This window comes from Hevea brasiliensis, chromosome 17 (assembly GCF_030052815.1).
Source record: "Hevea brasiliensis isolate MT/VB/25A 57/8 chromosome 17, ASM3005281v1, whole genome shotgun sequence".
Lineage (NCBI taxonomy): Eukaryota > Viridiplantae > Streptophyta > Magnoliopsida > Malpighiales > Euphorbiaceae > Hevea > Hevea brasiliensis.
The window spans coordinates 6295135-6319049 of record NC_079509.1 but is presented as its reverse complement, the minus strand read 5'-3'; the positions used below and the strand labels follow the sequence as shown (position 1 = coordinate 6319049).

At 36.2% G+C, this 23915-nt stretch overlaps 4 protein-coding genes and 2 non-coding genes across 7 annotated transcripts; 3 read left to right on the top strand and 3 right to left on the bottom strand.

Annotated features, from left to right (window-relative positions):
• Positions 1–1133: 1133 nt before the first annotated feature.
• Positions 1134–7324, top strand: LOC110635177 (chaperone protein ClpD, chloroplastic). 2 transcript variants are annotated; one of them, XM_058139200.1, is made up of 13 exons: positions 1134–1769; positions 1865–2631; positions 2887–3047; positions 3132–3361; positions 3498–3606; positions 3682–3812; positions 4549–4650; positions 4738–5019; positions 5104–5210; positions 5325–5619; positions 5948–6181; positions 6368–6601; positions 6883–7324. In XM_058139200.1, the coding sequence occupies exons 2-13, from the start codon at positions 1961–1963 to the stop codon at positions 7192–7194; spliced, it is 2868 nt and encodes a 955-aa protein (XP_057995183.1). In that variant the 5' UTR covers positions 1134–1769; positions 1865–1960; the 3' UTR covers positions 7195–7324. The 2 variants fall into 2 exon arrangements, with proteins under 2 accessions (XP_057995183.1, XP_057995182.1); XM_058139199.1 differs by having other exon boundaries at positions 1169–2631.
• Positions 7325–9265: 1941 nt separating this feature from the next.
• Positions 9266–14780, top strand: LOC110635194 (protein FRIGIDA). The gene is made up of 3 exons (XM_058139446.1): positions 9266–10311; positions 13032–13207; positions 13696–14780. The coding sequence occupies exons 1-3, from the start codon at positions 9357–9359 to the stop codon at positions 14491–14493; spliced, it is 1929 nt and encodes a 642-aa protein (XP_057995429.1). The 5' UTR covers positions 9266–9356; the 3' UTR covers positions 14494–14780.
• Positions 14781–15253: 473 nt separating this feature from the next.
• Positions 15254–15326, bottom strand: TRNAK-UUU (transfer RNA lysine (anticodon UUU)). The gene has a single exon. It is a non-coding gene; the product is annotated as a tRNA-Lys (tRNA).
• Positions 15327–17187: 1861 nt separating this feature from the next.
• Positions 17188–17260, bottom strand: TRNAK-UUU (transfer RNA lysine (anticodon UUU)). Its single transcript has one exon. It is a non-coding gene; the product is annotated as a tRNA-Lys (tRNA).
• A 117-nt stretch (positions 17261–17377) lies between these two features.
• LOC110635231 (cell division cycle 20.2, cofactor of APC complex) lies at positions 17378–20355 on the top strand. The gene is made up of 8 exons (XM_021784479.2): positions 17378–17584; positions 17687–17785; positions 18050–18244; positions 18602–18871; positions 18949–19051; positions 19159–19475; positions 19749–19910; positions 20006–20355. Exons 1-8 carry the CDS (start codon positions 17498–17500, stop codon positions 20147–20149), a joined length of 1377 nt encoding a protein of 458 aa, XP_021640171.2. The 5' UTR covers positions 17378–17497; the 3' UTR covers positions 20150–20355.
• Positions 20356–20976: 621 nt separating this feature from the next.
• LOC110635230 (probable pterin-4-alpha-carbinolamine dehydratase, chloroplastic) lies at positions 20977–23522 on the bottom strand. Its single transcript, XM_021784478.2, has 3 exons — positions 23040–23522; positions 21381–21573; positions 20977–21263 (listed from the first exon to the last, which is right to left on the bottom strand). The coding sequence occupies exons 1-3, from the start codon at positions 23379–23381 to the stop codon at positions 21172–21174; spliced, it is 627 nt and encodes a 208-aa protein (XP_021640170.2). The 5' UTR covers positions 23382–23522; the 3' UTR covers positions 20977–21171.
• Positions 23523–23915: the final 393 nt, after the last annotated feature.

The window sequence follows — 23915 nt, the reverse complement described above, 5'->3', positions numbered from 1 at the left end:
GTTAATTGAAATTGTTCCTTATTACTCTCTCCATGTAACTTGTCGATCCAAAATACCTTTTACATGTGGGTTTTGTGAACTTTTCCAATGTTGTGCAAGTGAGTTCTCTCTCACCTAGGGTATTGTGATGAATGTGTTGATTAAATTTGTGTTCTCTCTCATGCACTCATTTGGCTATTGTGATAAATCTAGGTTTGATTGAAATATTATAGAAATTATTGATATTGTATATGAGTATTGTAATACATGATGATTTATATTTCTTATTATTTTATTCTAAATGTTGATTTTCTTTTCTTTATATATTAATTTTAATTGAAACACAAGTAGTTTTGATTTGTTATTAATTTTGATTTATCACGTTGAATGAAGAGAAAGAATAAAGAGATAATGGAGAGAGAAAATTATTTTTTATTATTAAAATACACGTGTCAAAGAAAAAAATATTTTATTATGTTAAAGCCGCCACAATTTCAAAAAGAATCTGATTAAAAGAATTTTAGCTAATATAAAATTAAAATTAAATGATTTTTATAATACAAATTGAAATTGAAAGACTTTATTAAAATAATCCTTAAGGTTCAAAGACAATGGATGAAAATTACTCTAAATTTTATGCAAATCAAGTAACAGAGTGGAGGCAATCTATTGTAGAATCTAATTCCAGACACTGAATATTCACCTTGGAGATGCAGATGTGTAACCAGTCTCCGGCCATTAATCCCTGGTTTGTGCTGATTCAATGGATAAATCAAGGATAATAAAGTCATTATCAACTCCGTCTAAAGGCGATGCAACATCCCAACATCCTTTGCCAGCGAGTGAATAAAGTTATATGGAATCTAACATTTGTTTTATAGATTACAGATTAATCGACACTCATATGTTTCATATACAAGAATGACTAAGCACTGACAGATGCTAGGTCAAGAACATGAGCCTGTTTGTAAAAATCAAAGAAATTTTTTGTAAAATAGAACATATTAGTATTTTTGTTTTTTAATTTGTTTTATTTCCCTGTTGTTAACTAGATGTGGCGGTTAACAGAAATTGTGTGCACATTCTTAGCCGCATCATTTGTTGGCAGTTCAATAGTTTAGAGAAAAAGCTACTTGTTAATATGCCTATGAATTATAAATTTCATTTCCACCCTTTTTTATTTTGCATTGAATGGATTTCATAGTTTGATAGTTGATACCCTTCTTGAGTTCTAGTTAACATACCTGAAGTGGGACCCTGCAGTTTCGTTGCTCTGTAACAAGTCAACGCAACGGAAGCAAGATGCTAATTGTGCAGTTTTTATGTAAATTCCCTGGTTGAAATGCCTAGGATTAGCCGACCAGCTTCTGTTCATTTTTCGATTAACTCCTCCAATGTTCCTAGTCCTACCAAAGTTAGAATGCATTATAGGGAAAGCAAAGTTGGAAACCGGTGCCGAACTGGGTCAAGGACAAAAGATCCAATAACACACGGGATCCGCGACAGATTCATCATATAATAGACGAGGCATGAGGTTGACATCGGAGGGTGAGGGGTGGCACGTTTTTTGCACGCAGGCGCAGCCTGGAGAGACATTGGCTTCCGTGGGCGACCAGGCCTCTGGGGGTCTCGCTTACTTTTCATCCATCGCATGGCAGTCAAGGCTTTTGGGTTTGGCCTTTTGGCGAATATGTACAGTATTCTGTTCAAACCCCGATAAATAAGAAAAAGAAAATAAAAAAATTAAAGATGGAAAACATGCGAAAACTCATTGGTTGGTGGCTTGACGTGTTAAGCAACCCTTCCTAGTTCCTTCTCTTTTTCAGCTGTTATACTCAATTCCTTCCTTCTCTCTCTCTTATACTCTTCTTGTTTCTTCTTGCAGATTTTTTTCAGATACCCCAATTAGAGGGAAAGTTTATATTTTTTATTTATAAGCAAGCATACCTGGTAATCATTCACTGAAACCTAAAACAAGAAGATGGAAGTTTTATCTTCATCACCTCTATCAGTTCACTCGAGATGGGATTTGGGTCCGCTTAACCCATCCCGTTCACAGAGAATCGATCCTCTGTTAACATTTAGTTCTAATAACAACATAATCTCTTCCTCTTATTCATCTTGTTTTGGCATTTCCATCTCACAAAGGCACCGCCCACATAATCCCCTTTCTTTTAAATGTTCTCGTTCGCGTAGAAAACGTAGAATTCTTCCTATTTCTGCAGTTTTTGAGAGATTTACGGAGCGAGCAATAAAGGTGGTGATATTTTCTCAGAAAGAAGCCAGAGCCTTGGGCAAGGACATGGTGTTTACCCAGCATCTCTTGCTGGGTTTAATCGGGGAGGATCGCGACCCAAATGGGTTTCTTGGCTCTGGCCTTAAGATTGATAAAGCCCGTGAAGTTGTTCGAAACATTTGGAGCAGTGATGCCGATGCTGATGACGCTAATGCTTCGGCTTCTAGTACACAGAGAGGTGGAGGGGGAGGTACTACTTCATCCACAGATGTGCCATTTTCTATTAGCACGAAGCGAGTATTTGAGGCTGCCGTTGAGTATTCGAGGACAATGGGCTATAATTTCATCGCACCCGAGCATATAGCCGTTGGGTTATTCACTGTTGATGATGGGAGTGCCACTCGTGTCCTGAAGAGGTACTTGTTAATATTTGTTGATAACTGTTTTCTTCTTTATTTCTATGCCCTTTTGCTAGATGGCTATTTGTAGGAATACATGTCTTTTTGGATTCTCTTTTACCATTGTCCAAATATTCGTTCCAGACTTTTTATCCTGATGAAAACGATTGATGATTGATGTTCTATTGTTGAAGCATGTGTGTGTGTGTGTGTGTGTGTGTGTGTGTGTGTGCACCTTCTTTTCTAATCATGGTCCTCAAAGAATGATTTCAGACTGGGGGCAAATGTAGATCACTTGGCAGCTGTAGCAGTCACCAGACTTCAGGGTGAGCTTGCTAAAGATGGAAGACAATTATCTGTGGAATCCAAAGGATCACGTGAAAAATACTTTTCTAAGAAAGCTGCTGCATTAAGATCCTCTGAGAAAACGAGAGGTAAAAAAATACTTGCGTTCTTAGTTTCCTAAAATTGTAAGAACAGAGAGGAAGACTTTGAAATTCATATTTTTGTTTTGACAGAGAAAAGTGCTCTGACTCAATTCTGTGTGGATCTTACTGCTCGTGCCAGTGAAGGACTCATCGACCCTGTTATTGGCCGAGAGACTGAAATTGAAAGAATTATTCAGATACTTTGCCGCAGAACCAAAAACAATCCTATTCTTCTTGGTGAAAGTGGGGTTGGAAAAACAGCCATTGCCGAAGGACTAGCAATTAGTATTGCACAGGCCAATGTTCCTGTTTTTCTCTTAGTATGTTTTTCTGAACTGATTGCTGTTCATATTTTTAGTTTTGTTAAATATTCACATTCGAGATGAGTTTGTTTGTACTCACATTAAGAAACTCGTGCTTTACAAATTTGAATAGCTCGTCATTTTATTTTTACAGGCAAAACGTGTAATGTCTTTGGATATGGGACTACTAATTGCTGGTGCAAAGGAAAGGGGAGAATTAGAGGCACGCGTTACTGCACTAATAGGAGAGATACTGAAAGAAGGTGGCTTCATCTGAAATTGTATTTAGGAATAGAGCGCATTAATTATTGCTTACTCATGGTATGCATGCCTTGCAGGTAATATCATTCTTTTTATTGATGAAGTTCATACACTTGTTGGGACTGGCACAGTTGGACGGGGAAACAAGGGATCTGGACTTGACATTGCTAATTTACTGAAGCCATCACTTGGGAGGGGTGAATTACAGGTGATTTTTCTGATGTAATAATGCATATATAATGATGTTAATGAATTCCTAACGTCTAAGCCTTCTATAGAATTTTATCCTAGTTAACAGTATGCTATCTGAGATGGTTTATATGCGTGTACCATAACTCTGTACTTTGGCATTCCAGAACGCTGTAGTTTGTGATTCAGTTTGCCAAAACAGGGTTTCCAAGGAAGAATGAGAAGAAGAAAAACAGAGAGAAAAGAAGTAGCAGAGAAATGGACTCTTGCTTTTTTATTGTTATTGGGTTTAGGTGAGAATAATATTTGACTGCTTAGGTGAGAGTTTCTTGGGAATACAAATATAAAATATTACTAATTATATTCCCATACCCATGCCACTTACCAAGGGTTACATCATTCCAGGTATCTATGATTGAAAATTTATATATTTTCAAGATAAACAATTCTAATTGAAGAGAAAGATGCCAATTTGTCTAGAAAATAATGAGAGGTATAAAAGGAAAAATGGAATGAAAAATGTGAGATGGCATATTACTAATTATGTTTTCGTACTATGAAAAATGAAAGGTGAGAACCTTTATGGATACAGGGAGTATTGGTTTTCTGTCATAAGAGGAATATCATTTCTATGAGTTAATTGCTCAAGCTATGCCAATGAAGAATATAAAGCGATTTTTAGTTGGACAATTTTATATTCTCATATGGAATTTACTTATATATCTTGTGTTTAATAATGTGTGCACCCCTTGCAGTGCATGGCATCCACTACGATAGATGAATACAGAACACATTTTGAAAGTGATAAAGCATTAGCTCGAAGATTCCAGCCTGTGTCAATAAATGAACCAAACCAGGTCGATTGCTTGCATTTCATCTAGTTTTAACATGTATGGCCTAATCTGTTTATTAATAATGTACTGAGAGCTTGCAAAAATGTATAGGAGGATGCTGTTAAAATACTGTTAGGTCTTCGTCAGAAATATGAGGCCCATCACAACTGCATTTTCACACCTGAAGCCATAAATGCTGCTGTCTATCTGTCAGCAAGATATATTGCTGATAGATATCTTCCGGATAAAGCTATTGATCTTATTGATGAGGCAGGAAGCAGAGCACGAATTGAGGCCCATAGGAAGAAAAAAGAACAACAGACCTGTATCCTTTCGAAGTCACCTGATGACTATTGGCAAGAAATTAGAACTGTTCAGGCCATGCATGAAGTGGTAATTATATCGTTTCTGTGGACCAATTACACAATTACATAGTCTGCTGATAGCATCATTGATTTCGAATTCTAATACAAGCAGGTTCTGGCAAGTAAGGTAAAAAATGATGGCAGTACTTCCAACACAAAGGACTCTGGTGAAATCATTTTGGAGGCCCATGTACCTGTTACATCAGATGATGATGATGAGTATGTTTTTTGGACCCCAAAATTATGTTTAAGGGATAAAATAGGGCTGTATTTTGTTTAGGGTTCAGTACTTAATTTCTATTTTTAACTGAATTTATGCCTTTTTTTTTTCAGGCCAATAGTAGTGGGCCCAGATGATATAGCTGCAGTGGCTTCACTTTGGTCAGGAATCCCAGTTCAGCAGCTCACTGCTGATGAAAGAATGTTTTTGGTAAGTCTAGATGATCAGCTCAGAAAACGGGTCATTGGTCAAGATGAGGCTGTTGCTGCAATATCTCGAGCAGTTAAAAGGTCTCGAGTTGGCTTGAAAGATCCTGACAGGCCCATAGCAGCAATGATGTTTTGTGGCCCAACTGGGGTTGGCAAGACTGAACTAGCAAAAGCTTTGGCAGCATGCTATTTTGGTTCGGTGAGGCTTCTTTCATTTTTCACACAACTTTGTCACTTAAAGTCCAACTAGACCTGTAGTTTTTCTTTTTTATTTATAGTTTTCCTACTTTGAACATCTTATCCGTTCCCATAGGTTTCCAGTGTGAGGTTTTTTGTTTTGTTAGAAATTTATATGCTTGTATCGTTATGAAAATATCATGGATGTATGCAAATGTACAAATTTTTGTATTCTGACATCATCACACATTCCACAGGGAGCATTAGCAACTCTTAAAATTAGATTATGATCCTTAACTCTTTGGTTCAACCTTCTGATTCTCTTCTGCTTCTTCCTTGACACTTTTCAGGAGTCTGCAATGCTGAGACTGGACATGAGTGAATATATGGAACGACACACCGTGAGCAAATTAATAGGATCACCCCCAGGTTATGTTGGTTATGGTGAAGGAGGCACTCTTACAGAAGCTATTAGAAGACAACCTTTCACACTGGTTTTACTGGATGAAATAGAGAAAGCTCATCCTGATGTATTCAATATGCTCCTTCAGTTGTTTGAAGATGGCCACCTTACAGATTCTCAGGTTTGTAATAATTATAGCACATTTGTTTCAAATAATAATTTCAACAAAATAAAAGTTATTCAGTTTTATCTCAAGACAAGGAAAAACACATTTATAGTTGAGAAAATATTTTATCAAATTTTCTATAAATTCTTTTCTTTAGAGATATTCCCGTAGTTTCTTATCCTGGAAAGACTGGATTGACAGGGACGGAGAGTATCATTTAAAAATGCGTTGGTTGTAATGACCTCAAATGTGGGCTCTACTGCCATTGCAAAGGGGGGACGCACCTCTATCGGTTTCTTGATTGCAGATGATGAGTCAACTTCATATGCTGGAATAAAAGCATTGGTAATGGAAGAACTCAAGGCGTATTTTCGCCCAGAGTTACTCAACAGGATAGATGAAGTAGTGGTATTCCATCCCCTTGAGAAGGCTCAGGTTTGTAAATATTCCTTGTTTAACACCAGTGACATTTATGAGTGGAAGTCTGCAATCTTTATCCATTGTCTCCAGGATCACTGTCTATAATTTTTTCCCTCTACTTTGATAGGTAGTCTTGGATGTTCAGAAGTATTACCATTTACTCGTTTGAACTTAAAAATTTGAGTTCTAGGACTTGTGGGTATTCTTATAAAAGCGAGTAGCATGAAACCTAATATCATATGTAAGCAGAGTCATTTCACATAGACTTCACATCAACTTTTTATTTTTATTTTCAGATGCTCAAGATTTTAAATCTGATGCTGCAAGAGGTGAAAGAAAGGCTAATATCTCTTGGGATTGGCTTGGAGGTGTCTGAGTCTATCAAGGACCTTGTATGCCAACAAGGCTATGACAAGATTTATGGAGCTCGACCTCTTAGGAGAGCAGTTACTCAAATAATTGAAAATCCCATAAGCGAAGCCTTACTTGCGGGAGGATTTAAGCCTGGTGATACTGCAATAGTTGATCTGGATGCTTCAGGAAACCCGGTAGTTATAAATCAGTCAGATCAGACTATCCACGTATCTGATACAACAACAGTCTTGTAGTTACCTGGTATATAATGTCAGCTTCTATGATGTAATCTTATACTTGTAAATAATGTGCAAGTTTTGTATTGTAACTGCAGGCAATTGATTGATTCAAGTGTAAATAAAAGTACGGCAATTATTTTTGAAACCCAATTTCACATAAATCCACTACCTTTAAATCTTTTATCCTGCCATCCTTCATGACATGCAAACTAGTTCTTTTGTCTGCTTATGAATGATTTCCTCATGTGATCAATTTGAGACCAAAAGATTACCAAATTCTGGCTTATTGCAGTTGCTGACCTTAAAAAAAAAAAAAAAAGAAACAAAACTGATGTGAATGTATGCGTTCATTGCAAAGTTTCAGGATGAGGCTAAAACTTGGCTTTCTGTGGCTTCTTCCTCTCCCGGCCGGCCATGGATTTATCCACCCCACCTATGGGTTGGGTGTATATGAGTATTTTGTGTTTTCTGTTTGTGGCTATTGCATGCTGGTCGAGATGATCACTGGAGGATACTCGGTTTTGAAGACTTCTTATGTGTTTGCTAGGTAGTGGAGTGGTTGAGGTGGTAAGCATCTCCAAGGTAACAGGCACCCGTTTGCCTGTTCGACGATAGACTCCCAAGGCTAAAAGAAACTAAGAAAGACGATGAGCTTTGCTCTCTGCACCCTCCCAATGCCTTGAACTATGGCTCTACTTGTGGGCTTTAGGTTTTAATGCTGCCAAGGATGATGGGCTTTAGTTGTGTTTTTTGGAGGCTTTGCTATCAGATGGAGCTCCTGATGCGGTGTTGGCGCATGTTCTTCCCTGTTGGCGAACCAATTTCGATTCAGAAAGGGTGGCGGTTCAGAGAGGATGGTGAAGGGGAGAGTTTTTGCTTCTTCTCTTCAGTTCTTCTCCTTAGTTTTGCGTTAAGGTTCTATGGTATTGGTTTATGGGTATTTAACTCTAATCTATCTTTAAAAAAAAAAAAAAGAAAAATTCTATAACTACTGAGCAAATTCAAGCTAGTTTTTTCATATTTTAATGAAAGTATTTTAATGCTTAACCAAACAATATTCATATGCAATGGATAAATTTATTTTGATCCTAACCTAAGCTATTTCATGATTCTTTAATACTATGATCCTAATCCAAGACAAAAATATTAATCAAATCACCTATGATAATTCAATAATTTCTTACCTCTATCACATGAGACTAGCACTCTGTTTGACAGAGGTAAAATAAAGTTTTATAAAGCAAGATTATTCATTATTTTCAAATTTTTATATAATTTTTTAATGTTTTGATGGAGGGAAATTTTAATTTTTTAATTCAAAATAAAAAATATATAATTCCTAATTTTTCTCTGGAATGGGCTTATTTTGTCACAAAAGTATTTGTGAGAAAACATGATAGATAGAAATAAAAAAAAGTTATTAAAGAAAAAAAAAATCCCAACAGGGATCAAACTACAATGCAAAACAAATGGTGTATTCTATTATTATTTATTTTTTTTATAAAATAAATTTAATTTATTATGAAAAATAAGGTGAACTAATAAAATTTTATAATTTATTGTATGTGGTTTTTACAAATTGATGTTTTTTTATAAAATTATTAATTATAAAAAATTTATCAATTTAATAAGAAAATAATTTTTTTAATATAAAAAATGTTAGGCATATAATACTCTTTTAAAATTCTAATAGATAAATTATATAATAATTTTTTTAATGTAAAAAATGTTAGGCGTATAATACTCTTTTAAAATTCTAATAGATAAATTATATATAACAAATTTTGAGAAAAAATTATAAAAAAACTACTCATTTATTATAGTAAATTATACTAAATTATAATAATAAATTACATTCCATATAATTTTCATAATAATAATTATTTTTAAATTAATAAAATTTTCATAATTTGTTATTTAAAAAATATTAATTTATAAAGACTGTGTTAAATAAATTATAAAATTTTATTAAATTATTTTATTTTTCGTAATAAAAAATATTTATTTGTATTAAAGTAAAATTACATAGACCAAAGCAAGCGGTATCCCATTCATCAACTAGACAACAACATCGTACGGGTGAAAATCATTAGGTCTTTTCTGCTCCCCTATTATAAAAAAAAAAAAAAAAAATCTGAATTCTGAATTATCAAAAATTAGGGCACTAAATCTCTACCATGGAGAAACCTTCCATGCCCATGTCCTCTATCTTCAATTCCACAGACCGCACAGCTCCCCTCGCCCAAGTTAAGCAGGAACAGCAATCCATTCAAACACCACTACAGCCTCAGCTCAAAGGCCAACCACAAAAGCTCCCAATTGTTGCTCTTCAGGTATCTGACCAACAACAACCCCAAGATGATGTACCAAAGGGAACTTATTTATTCAACTCTATTGAAGAACTCAGCAATCTCTCCACTGTCATTAGCGAATTTTATGGTAGATATCAGGAATTGCAATGTCACCTTGATTTCATCCAAAGGGCCATTGATGCCTGCTCCGGTGATCAGGAATATCCACAAGTAATTCAGTCGGCTTCCGATTCCCCTCCAACAGCAGTGACTGGGAAACAAACAACGGAAATAGTCACAACAAATTCCGCACCAGCCAAGTCGGAGCTCTTAAGTCTTTGCGAGATGATGTGTGGCAAAGGCCTCCGTAAATATCTTACCTCACATCTATCCGATATCCCGAAGCTTCGAGCTGAAGTTCCTCCTGCACTAAAATGTGCTCCAAATCCGGCTAAGCTAGTGCTAGATTGCATAGGGCGGTTTTATCTGCAGGGAATCCGAGCCTACACCAAGGATTCTCACATGACTCCTGGGAGGAAAGCTAGCATTTTAGTTTTGGAATTCTTTTTACGAATAATTGACAATGGCATTGAGTTTGATTCCGCCCTGAAGCAGGAAGCGGAGCAGGCTGCAGTCGCTTGGAGAAAGAGGCTTATAGCTGAGGGTGGTGTGGGGAAATCCAGCGACATTGATGCAAGAGGTTTACTTCTTTTAATCGGTTGTTATGGGATCCCAAAGGGTTTTACCAATGAGGATATTTGGGATTTGATTCGGTTGAGTAATTCAAAGCAGATTGCGGATGCACTTAGAAGATCCCCAGTTCTTGTTGCCAGGGTTTCAGGTATGTTTCATGCATTTTTTCAAGTATGCTTTGATGTTTGTTATATTGTTGTTTGTTGAGTTTATTTTGTTATATTGTTGTTTGTTGAGTTTTTCATCCCCTAATTTTATCTAAGAAATCTCAAATCATAGTTGATTACGTTTCTTCTTGTTGCTAATGTAGTAATGTGTTCTTCACTCTTGATATTTGATTGCTTAATGGTGATAATAGAATATGGCACATGCATGTGTAATAATGTGAAGTAAATGCAAAGATACCATTTTAAGGAGAAAACATATGGCACAAACAGAAAGAGGCAAGAAGTAGCTTTTAGAGATCAAGTTGATTGTATCCACCTCTTTCTCCTTTTGGCTACCAAATAGATTTGTGTTGCTTGAGATCATTGTTACCTAAATCGCACCTAGCCCCTCTAACACGTGTCCGATTATTCGTACCCAAACGCAATACATCTACGTACCAAGCACTTAAATTGGCAAATTCTATGAAAGATAAGTAAAAAAAAGAGTAGATAGCATTTGAAAAAGAAGGAAATAATATAAGAAATAAAAATAATTGCTTTAATTAAATAGAATACGTAAAAATATATATTTTTTAATTGTTAGCATATAAAATAGACTTTATTATAATAGATTAAAAGTTAAATCAATGTAAATTAGAGTTATTTTAAATTGCATATTTTTCATGCATATAATTCAAAACGAATTGAGCGTTTAACTATACTATGATCCCATACAGTGTATTAACTAAGCCTATCCCATAGTATTGCAAATTATAAGAATTGGTGTATCCCATACCCGTACGGCGTACTATGGAAAACTACAAATCAGGTAATAATGGTTGAGATAGATCTAATAGCAATCAGCATATCATGGGATTTGATGCCAGGGAAAACAGATATCCTTGGAAGTTTGTTGGGTGTTAGAATATGTAATTGTATGTTCAGTGTCTACACCTAATATTGCAGATGCTTTGTTCAGGCGTATGGCATAAATCCAGTGGCGGATTTAGTTTAGAAAATGGCGGGTCAATTGACCCCTCTTTTTCTTAGAATTTCTTTTGTATATATACACATTTAAATATGTTGACCCCTCATAAATTTAATTATTGAACTCTTTTTTTAATAAAATTTAAAATTAATTGAGACAAAAGAATGTTGAGTATTTAAAAGTTCATACACTTTCAAAATTCTACTGTAATTTTTTTTAATAATAAACTTTATTAAGACAAAATAGTATAATTGTACATGTAATAAATTGGTATATGACTTTTAATTACTTGTATGTGTATTTGATAATATTATATTTTTAATTTTTATACTATTTTATTATTTATTTTTTATATATTGACTATGGAAAATTTTTTTTCTAGATCCACCACTGCATAAATCACTTACATTTTTCTTCTATGATTAATAAATCTCTCTTTTTTTGTGAAGCTGACTGTAAATTTAGCATGGAGCACTATTGGTGGATCCTTCTAAATTATGTAGTCTCCATCCTCCTCAATTTATGCTCCTAAAGTTATAAGTTGGCTTCTGATGACTACACACTAAGAGACATACTGTGTGGACAGATACGGGCCAAACATTTTATTTAGGTTTTTGGTTGCTTATATGGACCATAACTTTAGTTGAAAATAATTTCTCTATGCATAAGTCATAACATTCTTGAAGGGCTGCAGTGATGTGATTGGATGTTATTTAACTATGAACTTATGTCTCCATGGGCAGTCAAAAGAATCAAATTCTTTATTGCCTGCTTTTGAATTAGAAAGTAGAAGGTTTGTCTCCATGAAAACAATCATATGCCGTAACTGATCTTAGATACTATTCACATTGTCTTTGCATCTTGCTTGCTGCCTGGAGTCTGGACTGTGTGGGGATTTAACAAACATTTCAGTTACAGGAGTATACATTTAATTAGGCATTATTTCTGCAAGTTTAATCAAATTTGATGCTATGGAAGCATAGTTTAGGCAGAGAAATAAGCTATTATAAACTTCTCTTGCACATATTTTTCTTTCATTTTCCTTGTCTTGTTTTGAAATACTTTTGGTATCCAAGTCATCATGTTCTAGTCCATAGAGTCCTTTATTGTTAATCTCCATCCTCTACAAGTCAGCTTCTTATGTGGTTCAATGCCCCTGAATATTTTGTTATAGGTCCTTTTTTTTTTAGTCAGTGTTCAACAATTAGAACAATACTATTAGTTTTTGAAAAACTAACTCAGCAAATTAGTGTGGAATCAAGCATGCTTGTTATGTTAGGTTCTTTGAGTTGTCTACGCTCTACAGCAACTGGATTGTTTCTCAGGGCAAGGCTAAGGAGCAATAGCCTATTAGATTTTGGTTTGGGGATGTTATAGAAACAAAAAGACCTAACTGGCTTAAGGGGGGAAGTTTTAATAAAATATGTAGATATTTGTAATCTACCTAGCTGAGAGGAGAAATTGTTTTATTTCTGGTATGTGGGAAAATGTATCTTTGCTGCTGTTACTGTTCACCACTATCATACATCCAGGATGCTGTGTGGTTAGCAGCCTTTGCAGTAATTGTGAGGACTTGAGGATATGCTCTTAATTTTTGATAATTTACTGGCATTATCTCTGAGGTTTACTGTGTTCATTTTTTTTTTCAAAGTTACATGTTGTCTTATCTTTCCATCCATGAGCATTGACCGCTGTCATATTTGACTTTATGCTATATCATCCTTGATTTTCCAGGTATTTTAGAGAGAATGATGAACAATGGAATGAAAATTGAAGCTGTTGATGTAGCTTATACTTTTGGGATCGAGGATAAGTTTCCTCCTCAGAAACTTCTGACTTCATTCCTTCGAGATGCTAACGAAGCATCAAAGAGGAGAAGGAGAGAAGCAAATAATTCACCTTACTTGCTGGTATGGGCTAACTTGCACTAAGTTAATGGAAAAATTACTATTTAGTCGCTGTATTATAGTGAAATTAATGACTTGGTCCTCATATTTTGAAAAACTCATTAGTTAGTTCGTAAGTTTTGATTCCGTCATACACTTTCATCACTTCGTCTATTTTTCTTAACTTTTGCCGATAATGATAAACACTTTCGTCCCTGAATTTTTACCACCATAAACATTTTCGTTTTTGAGTTTTACCATCATTAACACTTTTGTCCTTCATAGACTACCTTTTAATCCTTTGTCTAATTTTTAAATTGATAAAAATAGATGGATGGACCAAATAGTAAATGGAATCAAATTTGAATGACTAAATCACATATTTTTTAAAATATGGGACCAAATCATTAGTTTTAGCATAATCAAGGGACTAAATAGTAATTTATCCTAAGTTAAAGTAAATTACCATCCTCCTTGAGTTAACAGTGCAATCTTGTAATGACATTTTACAGAAGGAAGCAAGTGAGAAGCAGTTGACTGCTCTGAAATCTGTAATAAAGCTTCTTGAAGATCGCAAACTTGATCCAATAAAGCTTCTTCCTGGATGGCAACTTATAGAAACGAGAGACAAGCTAGAGAAAGAAATCGCTGACCTCAATAAAAAGATAGAAGACAGGGTGACACAAAAAAGAAAAGCAGATGAGAATGAGTTCTCAAATAACTTAAAGAGTCATGAAAAAAAACGTCTACGATTTACAGGATCATCTCTGATATCCTCACCAAGAATTGGGTTGCATGAACAAAGGGCTACAGGTCATGTGGAAGGCAGTGGCTTGTATAGTACTTCCCTACGAATGAGCTTGTTGGATGGAGGATTTTCTGGTCATATCAACAATTCTTCTGTTGCGGGATCTATGTTGTATGGATCTGGTGTGGGCTCTTTGCCTGAACATGTCCTTGGCACAGTGGCCGGAGTTGGGAGTGTAATGCATGGTACTGGAGTGGGTCTTGCGCCTGCATATAGTATTCCATCCACCAGTTCATTTGCCGGAGTTCACAGGGATATGCTTGTTGATAGGACTGGGCAAAAAATGAGTCGCAATGTTGCATATGGATGGCATGGTGTTGGGGATCCTGCCTTTATTGATTTTTCACGGGAACAGAGCTTTGTTCATCAACCTGCATCCGGATTGTTTGGGCCATCACCATCAATCGAAGGTTTTGTGGGTGTATCAAATTCCCCACCTACCAATGCTGCTAATAGGAACTCAACCTCTGATCTTTATCGGTTTGCTGATGCTGTTAAGTGAGTACAGCAGTGGTACTCAGCAAAGCTAGCCCATTACAGCCTGTTGAATCTGATGCGCTAAGCAAGTCTCATTGCGTTGTTTTGATTTATAAATTAAATATAGTATTTAATTTTCTGGGCTGGAAAAAATGGCAGAAGCATGAATACATTTCCGTTGGTGCTGCTCTGCATGTCAAACTTCTGTGTCAATGCATTAGGTCGTGTGACAAACACAATCTGCTTCATATATTTTACAAATTGTGGTGAAAATGTATTTGTAGGATCTACCGTATTCATTTTTTTTTTTTTTTAAGTCTGTGCAATGGGAATTTGATCAAAATGAAAATAGTCTCTCATCGCTAATATTCATGCAAGTATGGTGCAAAGTTGCAAAACAATATAATAGATTTGGATGAGTCAGAGAATGGTCTTATGGAGGAAAAAGCCTCCAGGTGGTTTTATAGTGTAGTCAAGTTTTTAGTTCTTAATCTATTAGTTGGGGTTGGGTTTGTTCAACTGAACTATGTTAAAATGTTACAGAAATTGGGGGTGGACTCGTGATTGTACCATGGACGCCTGAAATGTCTCAATTTTTATTGTGGAGATGATTGTTGAAAGGACACGGGACTTGGAAACTACAGGGCCTCTAAAGTCTAAACCTAACACAACTCAGATGCACTTAGCATCATCAAAGCTTCCAAATGCAAGTGGCAATCAAAAGAAAATTAAAATTTATGCCGAGGCAGCCATATAACAAATGGCCCAACCTAAAATGTTAAACACGCCGTCTGTGGGAATCGAACCCACGACCACATGGTTAAAAGCCATGCGCTCTACCGGCTGAGCTAAGACGGCTACACTTATATTTCTCTATTCCAATATATTTAAATCTTAAATCCGCTGACACGTTTTCATGAACCAGGCATACAGACAGTTATGCAGGCAACGGCTATTCTTTTTGGCGGGAAAGACACAGACACTACTCTCTTCCTTATGTAATCCTATTCCCATTCTTGTTTCAAGAAACTCCAGAGAACGGAACCAAACTCAAAGAATTTGGTTGCTTTTGGTCTTTTATTTTCTCTCTCTCAAATGAATCAAAGGGGGAAAGGACAAATCCAATTAGATTGGTACTCTCCAAGGAGACTTCATGATAGCCCTACTCAATACGACTTTCCAGTACTAACCTATCTCTTCGTTTCTTTCTTTTCAATCCCGCAAATCCCAATTTCTTTTTTCTTGCTTTACTTGCGCTTTTCTTGCTTTTGGTTGTGCCAATAGGGGGATCGCTTTATACCAAATCGGAGTTTGATGAATCTTGATCAAGCTCACAGTTTGTTGACAAATAGGACCAAAGAATTGCCCAATCCTAGTTCCAATGTACGCCTCTTCTAACGTTCGGTGATTATTTATGTCCTTTCGGAGAATGTATTTTGTTTTATAATCAAATTCATTTGTGGGTTGCTTATTAGGGTTCAATGGCTTGTATAGTACTTCCCTACGAATGAGCTTGTTGGATGGAGGATTTTCTGGTCATATCAACAATTCTTCTGTTATGGGATCTATGTTGTATGGATCTGGTGTGGGCTCTTTGCCTGAACATGTCCTTGGCACAGTGGCCGGAGTTGGGAGTGTAATGCATGGTACTGGAGTGGGTCTTGCGCCTGCATATAGTATTCCATCCACCAGTTCATTTGCCGGAGTTCACAGGGATATGCTTGTTGATAGGACTGGGCAAAAAATGAGTCGCAATGTTGCATATGGATGGCATGGTGTTGGGGATCCTGCCTTTATTGATTTTTCACGGGAACAGAGCTTTGTTCATCAACCTGCATCCGGATTGTTTGGGCCATCACCATCAATCGAAGGTTTTGTGGGTGTATCAAATTCCCACCTACCAATGCTGCTAATAGGAACTCAACCTCTGATCTTTATCGGTTTGCTGATGCTGTTAAGTGAGTACAGCAGTGGTACTCAGCAAAGCTAGCCCATTACAGCCTGTTGAATCTGATGCGCTAAGCAAGTCTCATTGCGTTGTTTTGATTTATAAATTAAATATAGTATTTAATTTTCTGGGCTGGAAAAAATGGCAGAAGCATGAATACATTTCCGTTGGTGCTGCTCTGCATGTCAAACTTCTGTGTCAATGCATTAGGTCGTGTGACAAACACAATCTGCTTCATATATTTTACAAATTGTGGTGAAAATGTATTTGTAGGATCTACCGTATTCATTTTTTTTTTTTAAGTCTGTGCAATGGGAATTTGATCAAAATGAAAATAGTCTCTCATCGCTAATATTCATGCAAGTATGGTGCAAAGTTGCAAAACAATATAATAGATTTGGATGAGTCAGAGAATGGTCTTATGGAGGAAAAAGCCTCCAGGTGGTTTTATAGTGTAGTCAAGTTTTTAGTTCTTAATCTATTAGTTGGGGTTGGGTTTGTTCAACTGAACTATGTTAAAATGTTACAGAAATTGGGGGTGGACTCGTGATTGTACCATGGACGCCTGAAATGTCTCAATTTTTATTGTGGAGATGATTGTTGAAAGGACACGGGACTTGGAAACTACAGGGCCTCTAAAGTCTAAACCTAACACAACTCAGATGCACTTAGCATCATCAAAGCTTCCAAATGCAAGTGGCAATCAAAAGAAAATTAAAATTTATGCCGAGGCAGCCATATAACAAATGGCCCAACCTAAAATGTTAAACACGCCGTCTGTGGGAATCGAACCCACGACCACATGGTTAAAAGCCATGCGCTCTACCGGCTGAGCTAAGACGGCTACACTTATATTTCTCTATTCCAATATATTTAAATCTTAAATCCGCTGACACGTTTTCATGAACCAGGCATACAGACAGTTATGCAGGCAACGGCTATTCTTTTTGGCGGGAAAGACACAGACACTACTCTCTTCCTTATGTAATCCTATTCCCATTCTTGTTTCAAGAAACTCCAGAGAACGGAACCAAACTCAAAGAATTTGGTTGCTTTTGGTCTTTTATTTTCTCTCTCTCAAATGAATCAAAGGGGGAAAGGACAAATCCAATTAGATTGGTACTCTCCAAGGAGACTTCATGATAGCCCTACTCAATACGACTTTCCAGTACTAACCTATCTCTTCGTTTCTTTCTTTTCAATCCCGCAAATCCCAATTTCTTTTTTCTTGCTTTACTTGCGCTTTTCTTGCTTTTGGTTGTGCCAATAGGGGGATCGCTTTATACCAAATCGGAGTTTGATGAATCTTGATCAAGCTCACAGTTTGTTGACAAATAGGACCAAAGAATTGCCCAATCCTAGTTCCAATGTACGCCTCTTCTAACGTTCGGTGATTATTTATGTCCTTTCGGAGAATGTATTTTGTTTTATAATCAAATTCATTTGTGGGTTGCTTATTAGGGTTCAAGGGTTTTGATTCTCTTGGAAATTTTAGAATGGCTATTTGCATTTCTGTGTTCTTTCATAGTTATTAAGGTTCTTAGCCTTTAGCTTAATGGGAATTCATGTTTTTGGCCTATTGATTTCAGGATGATGATTCAGTATAACCTTTTTACATTTCCCTCTGAGGCAGGAAATATACCGCCAGAAGTTGATTGAGAGTCTAACTTTGGACACAGAAGGGAGGCCATTTAGGATGTTAGTATTCAGAGGAAGCGTGAAATCTAGTGGAAGGTGGATTCGTCTTATTGATGAGATGCGAAAGGATGATGAAGAAGCATTGAGAAATAGTAACAAGCAATATCATTCTCCTCGCCACTTGCCTATGGTACTCTATTTCTATACATTGTAGAGAAGACAATAAGTTCCAGCACTTGGGAATAATCAGTTAGTGCTTTTAGTTCTCTTTTGTTTAAAGAAATTAAGGTATTGAGATCAAATCTTAACTAAATTAAGCCAGCCATATTCTTGATGATATTTTATCCTTCAAAATAAACATATATGGCATTCAAACTGATTCATATGAACTTTAGGAATCTTATATCTGTATATTATGCTATAATTAGACAATGTGCTTTGCTTGTCATTAATCTCTTGCCTTTGTTATGTTGTATTCTCATTCAAAGTGTGTGAAGAGTTAATATGTGTTCTTCACTCATTTAAATGTTTTTAAGGGCATTTGCAGAAGGAAGCCAGGATTCTGGATGCACCAAACATTAAAGATGACTACTATGTAAACATCATTGATTGGGGAAGGAACAATATTCTTGCTGTTGCATTAGGCCAAGCTTTATATCTGTGGAATTCAGAGAACAAAAGCATACTAAAGCTGCTGGAAGTTCAAGGTGACAATGACTACCCAACAAGCATAGCCTGGTCTAAGGATACCAGAAGTTTAGCTGTTGGTTACATGCACTCCAAACTTCAGCTCTGGGATGCTGAGACTTCCAAATGTGTAAGCTCTATGTGCCTTCTAAAATGTAGACTTTGAATCAGTTGGAGTGGCAGTTTATAACAAATTTTCACTGACAGATCCGTCACCTGGAAGGTCATAAGGCCAGGGTATCGACCCTTGCATGGAATGGTCATACTCTAACATCAGGAAGCCGAGACAAATCCATCATCAATCATGATGGTAATTAGAATTTACTACTATGCCTTAGCTTCATTAATTTTCATTACATGGTCAGAGAATGGGATGATTTTGATTTTGTTTTCTTGCATGGTTATCCTTATTGACAGTTAGAGTGAGAAACAATCCAACTTCCTGTGTGCGAGCACATACCGAAGAAGTCTGTGGCTTGAAATGGTCAAGAGAAGGCAATTTATTGGCAAGTGGTGGAAACGAAAATAACATATACATATGGGAAGCTTCAAAAATGAGCTCATCCAATTTTTTACACCAATTCAAGGAACACCATGCAGCAGTCAAAGCGCTTGCTTGGTGCCCCTTTCAATTTAATGTACTCGCTTCAGGAGGAGGTACAAAAGATGGTTGTATAAAGATATGGAATACGCAGAAGGGGACATGTATCAACAGCATAGACACCAATACGCAGGCAAGCTGATGAATTCACTTCCTTCTTTATTAGCTTCTTGGAGACTTAAAATTGTAACTTACCTACTTCTAGTTTAAGAAGCATTTGTCCTTAAAATTTTTCTTTGCAAGTCAGTAAAACATTATTTTTCAGCAGAAGCTAGTATATCCTACCGTTTGCAGGCTGTTGTTGCTGACTTTCTTGTCCCTTCTTCCTTTATTGGATGATTTGAAAATACCTGCATGGAAAATGATTTTTGGATTGCCAACTTTAATTTGATGTTGAATTGTTCAGATTTGTGCACTAGAGTGGAACAGACATCACAAGGAAATATTGAGTGGCCATGGCTATGGTGTGGGAGAGCTTCGAAATCATCTATGCTTGTGGAAATACCCTTTCCTGACTAAAATGGGAGAGATAAAAGGTCATAGCTCCAGAGTACTTGGTCTTTCTCAGGTTTGATTGCTTAAGGGCCTTAAGTTAACTAGTGGAGTATTTGTTCTTACACCTAAAATTCATGAATCTTTTTTCCTTTCATTGATTTATTGCAGAGTCCTGATGGATTAACTGTTGTATCAGCCGGAGGAGATGAGACGCTTCGCTTCTGGGAGATATTTGGACCACCTTGCATTTCAAACTCTGGGTTCTCGGGTCTTGGGGCCCTTTTGTCTCTGAAGACATCCCCAATAAGATGAAGGCAGGTGGAGCACTTTTTCGATACAAGCTTGTTTCCTCCTCTGCTTGTAATTTATCCTATCGTTCTTGCACATTTATGAGAGCAGCGGAATAGTTTTTCTCATTTGTATAACTAGATTCATGCTATTACTGTAGATGCAAAAGATAATAATAGAAATCACACACAAAGATAATAATAGAAATAACACACAAATGTTGATGCCAAGTTGATTATTTGAACTTTTGGTTCCAAAATTTTGGTCATGAAACAGATGGAAATCAGTAAATTTATCATATAAGCAACGATGCAAATGCAGCTCAACTAGGCAAAATAATCAAATTTTTTGGCCAAAAAAAAGTTTCAAATTACACCCTTTTCTCCCTTCTAAAGCTACAAATCATTAAGCTATCGGAAAAGTATATATATATAGCATTAATTGACTAAGCAGACCTTCAACAAAAGTTACAAGACACAGAACATAGAAGACTCGAGAGTTTGTGATGCTTGTACCTTCACATAGATTCCGAGCGCAGGAATTTTATTTTCTCATATCTTTCTACTTTATGGATTAGATATATACTTCATCTAGTTGCTTGGTTGTTTTTTGTTTAGACTCCATCTCCTGAACGTAGTACCGGCTGTTAAACGCCCCTGTTAATGAAACTCTGTTCCTGTTCCAAGCAAAAAACTTTATGCCATCTTGGCTCATGAAAATACGAAGGCCAGAATTTTGTTGCTGAAGATGGTTCAAACGTTCAACTAATCTCAGTATTTCTCCTCCATGATATGATCCCTAATTGATAGCATGAAATGTAAAACCCGAGGGTTTAAAATAGTCATACATCCTTTTCTGAATTGAGATCAAATAAATTAAAGATTAATTTACACAAGGCTCGAAGAAGATTAACGGGGAAAATAACACAGAAAGCTTTCATATAAATTGCAACAACATGAATCTCTATGGTCATTCGATGCTGAAACACCACTTTTTATCAACGTAAAGATCTTTTCGGTTTCTTCAGGATTAAAGATTTGTTCCAATTATGCCCATATTCTTTTTCTAGGGGCAAGATCTGATGTCTTAATCTCATCAATTTTGGCAGCTACAATGAAATCATTCATACTCAGGCCTCCTGCAATTTAAATAGAAATTATCAAGGGCTCAGGGCTACGTAAGAAAATAGCACAAAATCTAATAATTGTTGTTTTATGGTTACTCTTGACGGAAAATTGCATAGTTAAGAGCTTACCAATGGAGGAAGTCCATAGTTCAGCTCTAACTTGGTTGGTCTGTTCCAAATGCAGATTCGGAAAATGCCCAGAAGATTCTGTAACCTTGTAAATTCTATTGATAAGTTCAACCCCACATTTAAAATCTCTCAATTTCCACAAGCATTGCAGTTTAAGCCCATCTTCTTCATCCAGGAGTCTCCAGCCAACAACCTGCAGATGAAAGAATAATCCTTTGAGCACAAAAAAAAAAGGGGCTTTTCTTTATGCTTTCAAAATGAAAAAGTCATGCATTGGGCTCTACAAGTTCCTTCATTGGGTTCTACAACTTCTTCACATGGTTACGCAAAGGATGATTAAAACTAAATATTGCTGAGTTTCCATTTATTGTTTAGCCTTCCAAAAAAAAAATTGGACACAAATTGCATTCGGGCATGAAACAGATTCAATACATATATAGCACAACAAGTCTACTTCCTTTAGCTGATTCCTATGGAAGAAAAGAATAAAAAATAGACAATGCAAGGACTTTCATGTACTGAATGCCAATGAATTTTCGCTTGGATACACACTGCTAGTCACTGCCTTGGCTGCAGAAATGAGATGTTGCATAGTTTCTGCCAACAGCTCTCAACAATCAGTGCAAATAGTGGGACTTCAAGCCACATCACCAAGCATGGACAAGACTGAAGTTGAATATTGAAGATTTAGGCTTCGTTTATTTCGCTGAAAATAACTTGCATATGAACAATATTTTCCGTTATTTGATTGTAATGTTAAGCTAATAGTATGTGATTATATCATATATGTATAAGTGTTTTCATATTGTATTATCAAAGTCTAGAAAATGAAAAATAGGTTCATCTTTTGATTTAATTTTGAAAAGAGGAAATGATTTAATTTTCCTTTGACCAGTTGACCCGTACCATTTTTCTGAGTGCCTAATATGCAAAAAATTCCATGAAACAATTGGAGCCTTAAAAAACCAATCACCAAAATTTGCGAAATGAGGAAATTGTGCATTTCTTCTCAGCAACAAGATTCTAAAAGCAAGGCAATCAAAGTGTTTCTGATTCTAAAATGTAACCAGAAACTAGTCACAAAAAATTTTTTGGGTGCAAACTGTTTTACTCTTCTAGTTCATCCTCTGAAACCTAGAGTGCTGATGGACACTGCAATTTCACCTTCCCAAACGGCTTAAACCACAGGAGAACTGTAATTACAGCTGGCTTGTTTAATGTCACCAGAAGGATGAGAAAAATTCTTTAACCGTGTGTAAGACCTTGAATCAACTAAACTAAAGTAACCTGGTGCTATTCTTCAACAACCTAATGTTATTTCTCTAGAATCACAGAGAGCAGACCTTACCCTTTTTGGTTCAAGGAAGGGAGAAGGAAAAGCAATTGCTTGCACTATGATGTAAGAACCTCACGATGTGGCAAAACAGATACTTCAGCAACCCTTATCCCTTCTTCTTACAAGGGTAAGTATTCACCAACCGGAGCTGTTAACCCACAAAGATAGCGGCCTCCTAATTGGGTTTGCTAATACAGTACCAATACAGTTTGGCAACAAGCATTAGGTCAAATAGGTACAGTAATTTAAGCACACAGATCCTCATGGGGTTGTAAAATTAAACGTGTATGAGAAAAAAATGCATATGGGCACCGAAAATTCACCTTCTTCAAGAGCTTTTGAGCATCATCCTTAGACATGGGATCCAGTAAGGGAGATATAGGGGTGCACTTTTGCTGGGAAAGAGACAGAGCAGAGATATTGGGAATAAGAATCTTATGCTCAGTATCAACATTGCCTACCACTTTCTCCGCAAATCCACTCTCTACCTCTGCAGGGAAAGGATCTCTGGCCCCAAAATCACCCAGCAAGTCCCCTCCCGTAGCACAAGTTCTCAAGGTAGCGATTCTAGTCCAAGTCAAGACGGAAAAGTCAACCCGGTGGTGGAGTGGAGGAGACAATTTAGGAAGAGATGGAAAACGGAAGGAGAGATTGATGGTAGCCATGGAAGGAGAGAGTGGTTTCTCTGTGGCTGTGTACGAATGGGACTTTTGGTAACTTGGTGATGAACTAATTATCGGAGGCCAGCCCGAGGAGGAGGTATGTCCTGTTATGGCTTGTGGGCTTATCTGGTGGTCACAGCTGTTTTGGCGTGGGACCACCTGGCTGGGGAATAGCTTTTGGTTAAAGAGTTTTTATTTCTCCACTGGCGTTTCTCCATTTTTCTGTTAATACGACTTGTAGTTTCATGGTTACCATTTCTCAGCAACATTGCACACCAATTGTCTTCTTAGTACAAGTTTGTGTTTATTTAGATTCTATTTGATTTAATTTTATGATAAATAAATTTTATAATGAAATTTATTTATAATAAATTTTTTTACATTATATATTTTATGTTAAATATAAAATTTATTTTAAATATAATATATAATAAAAATATAATTTTATCACTTGATGAAATATATATAATTTTAAATTTTAAATTTATTTATAAATTTTATTAATTTTGATAGAATGTAATTTAACTATAATAATAC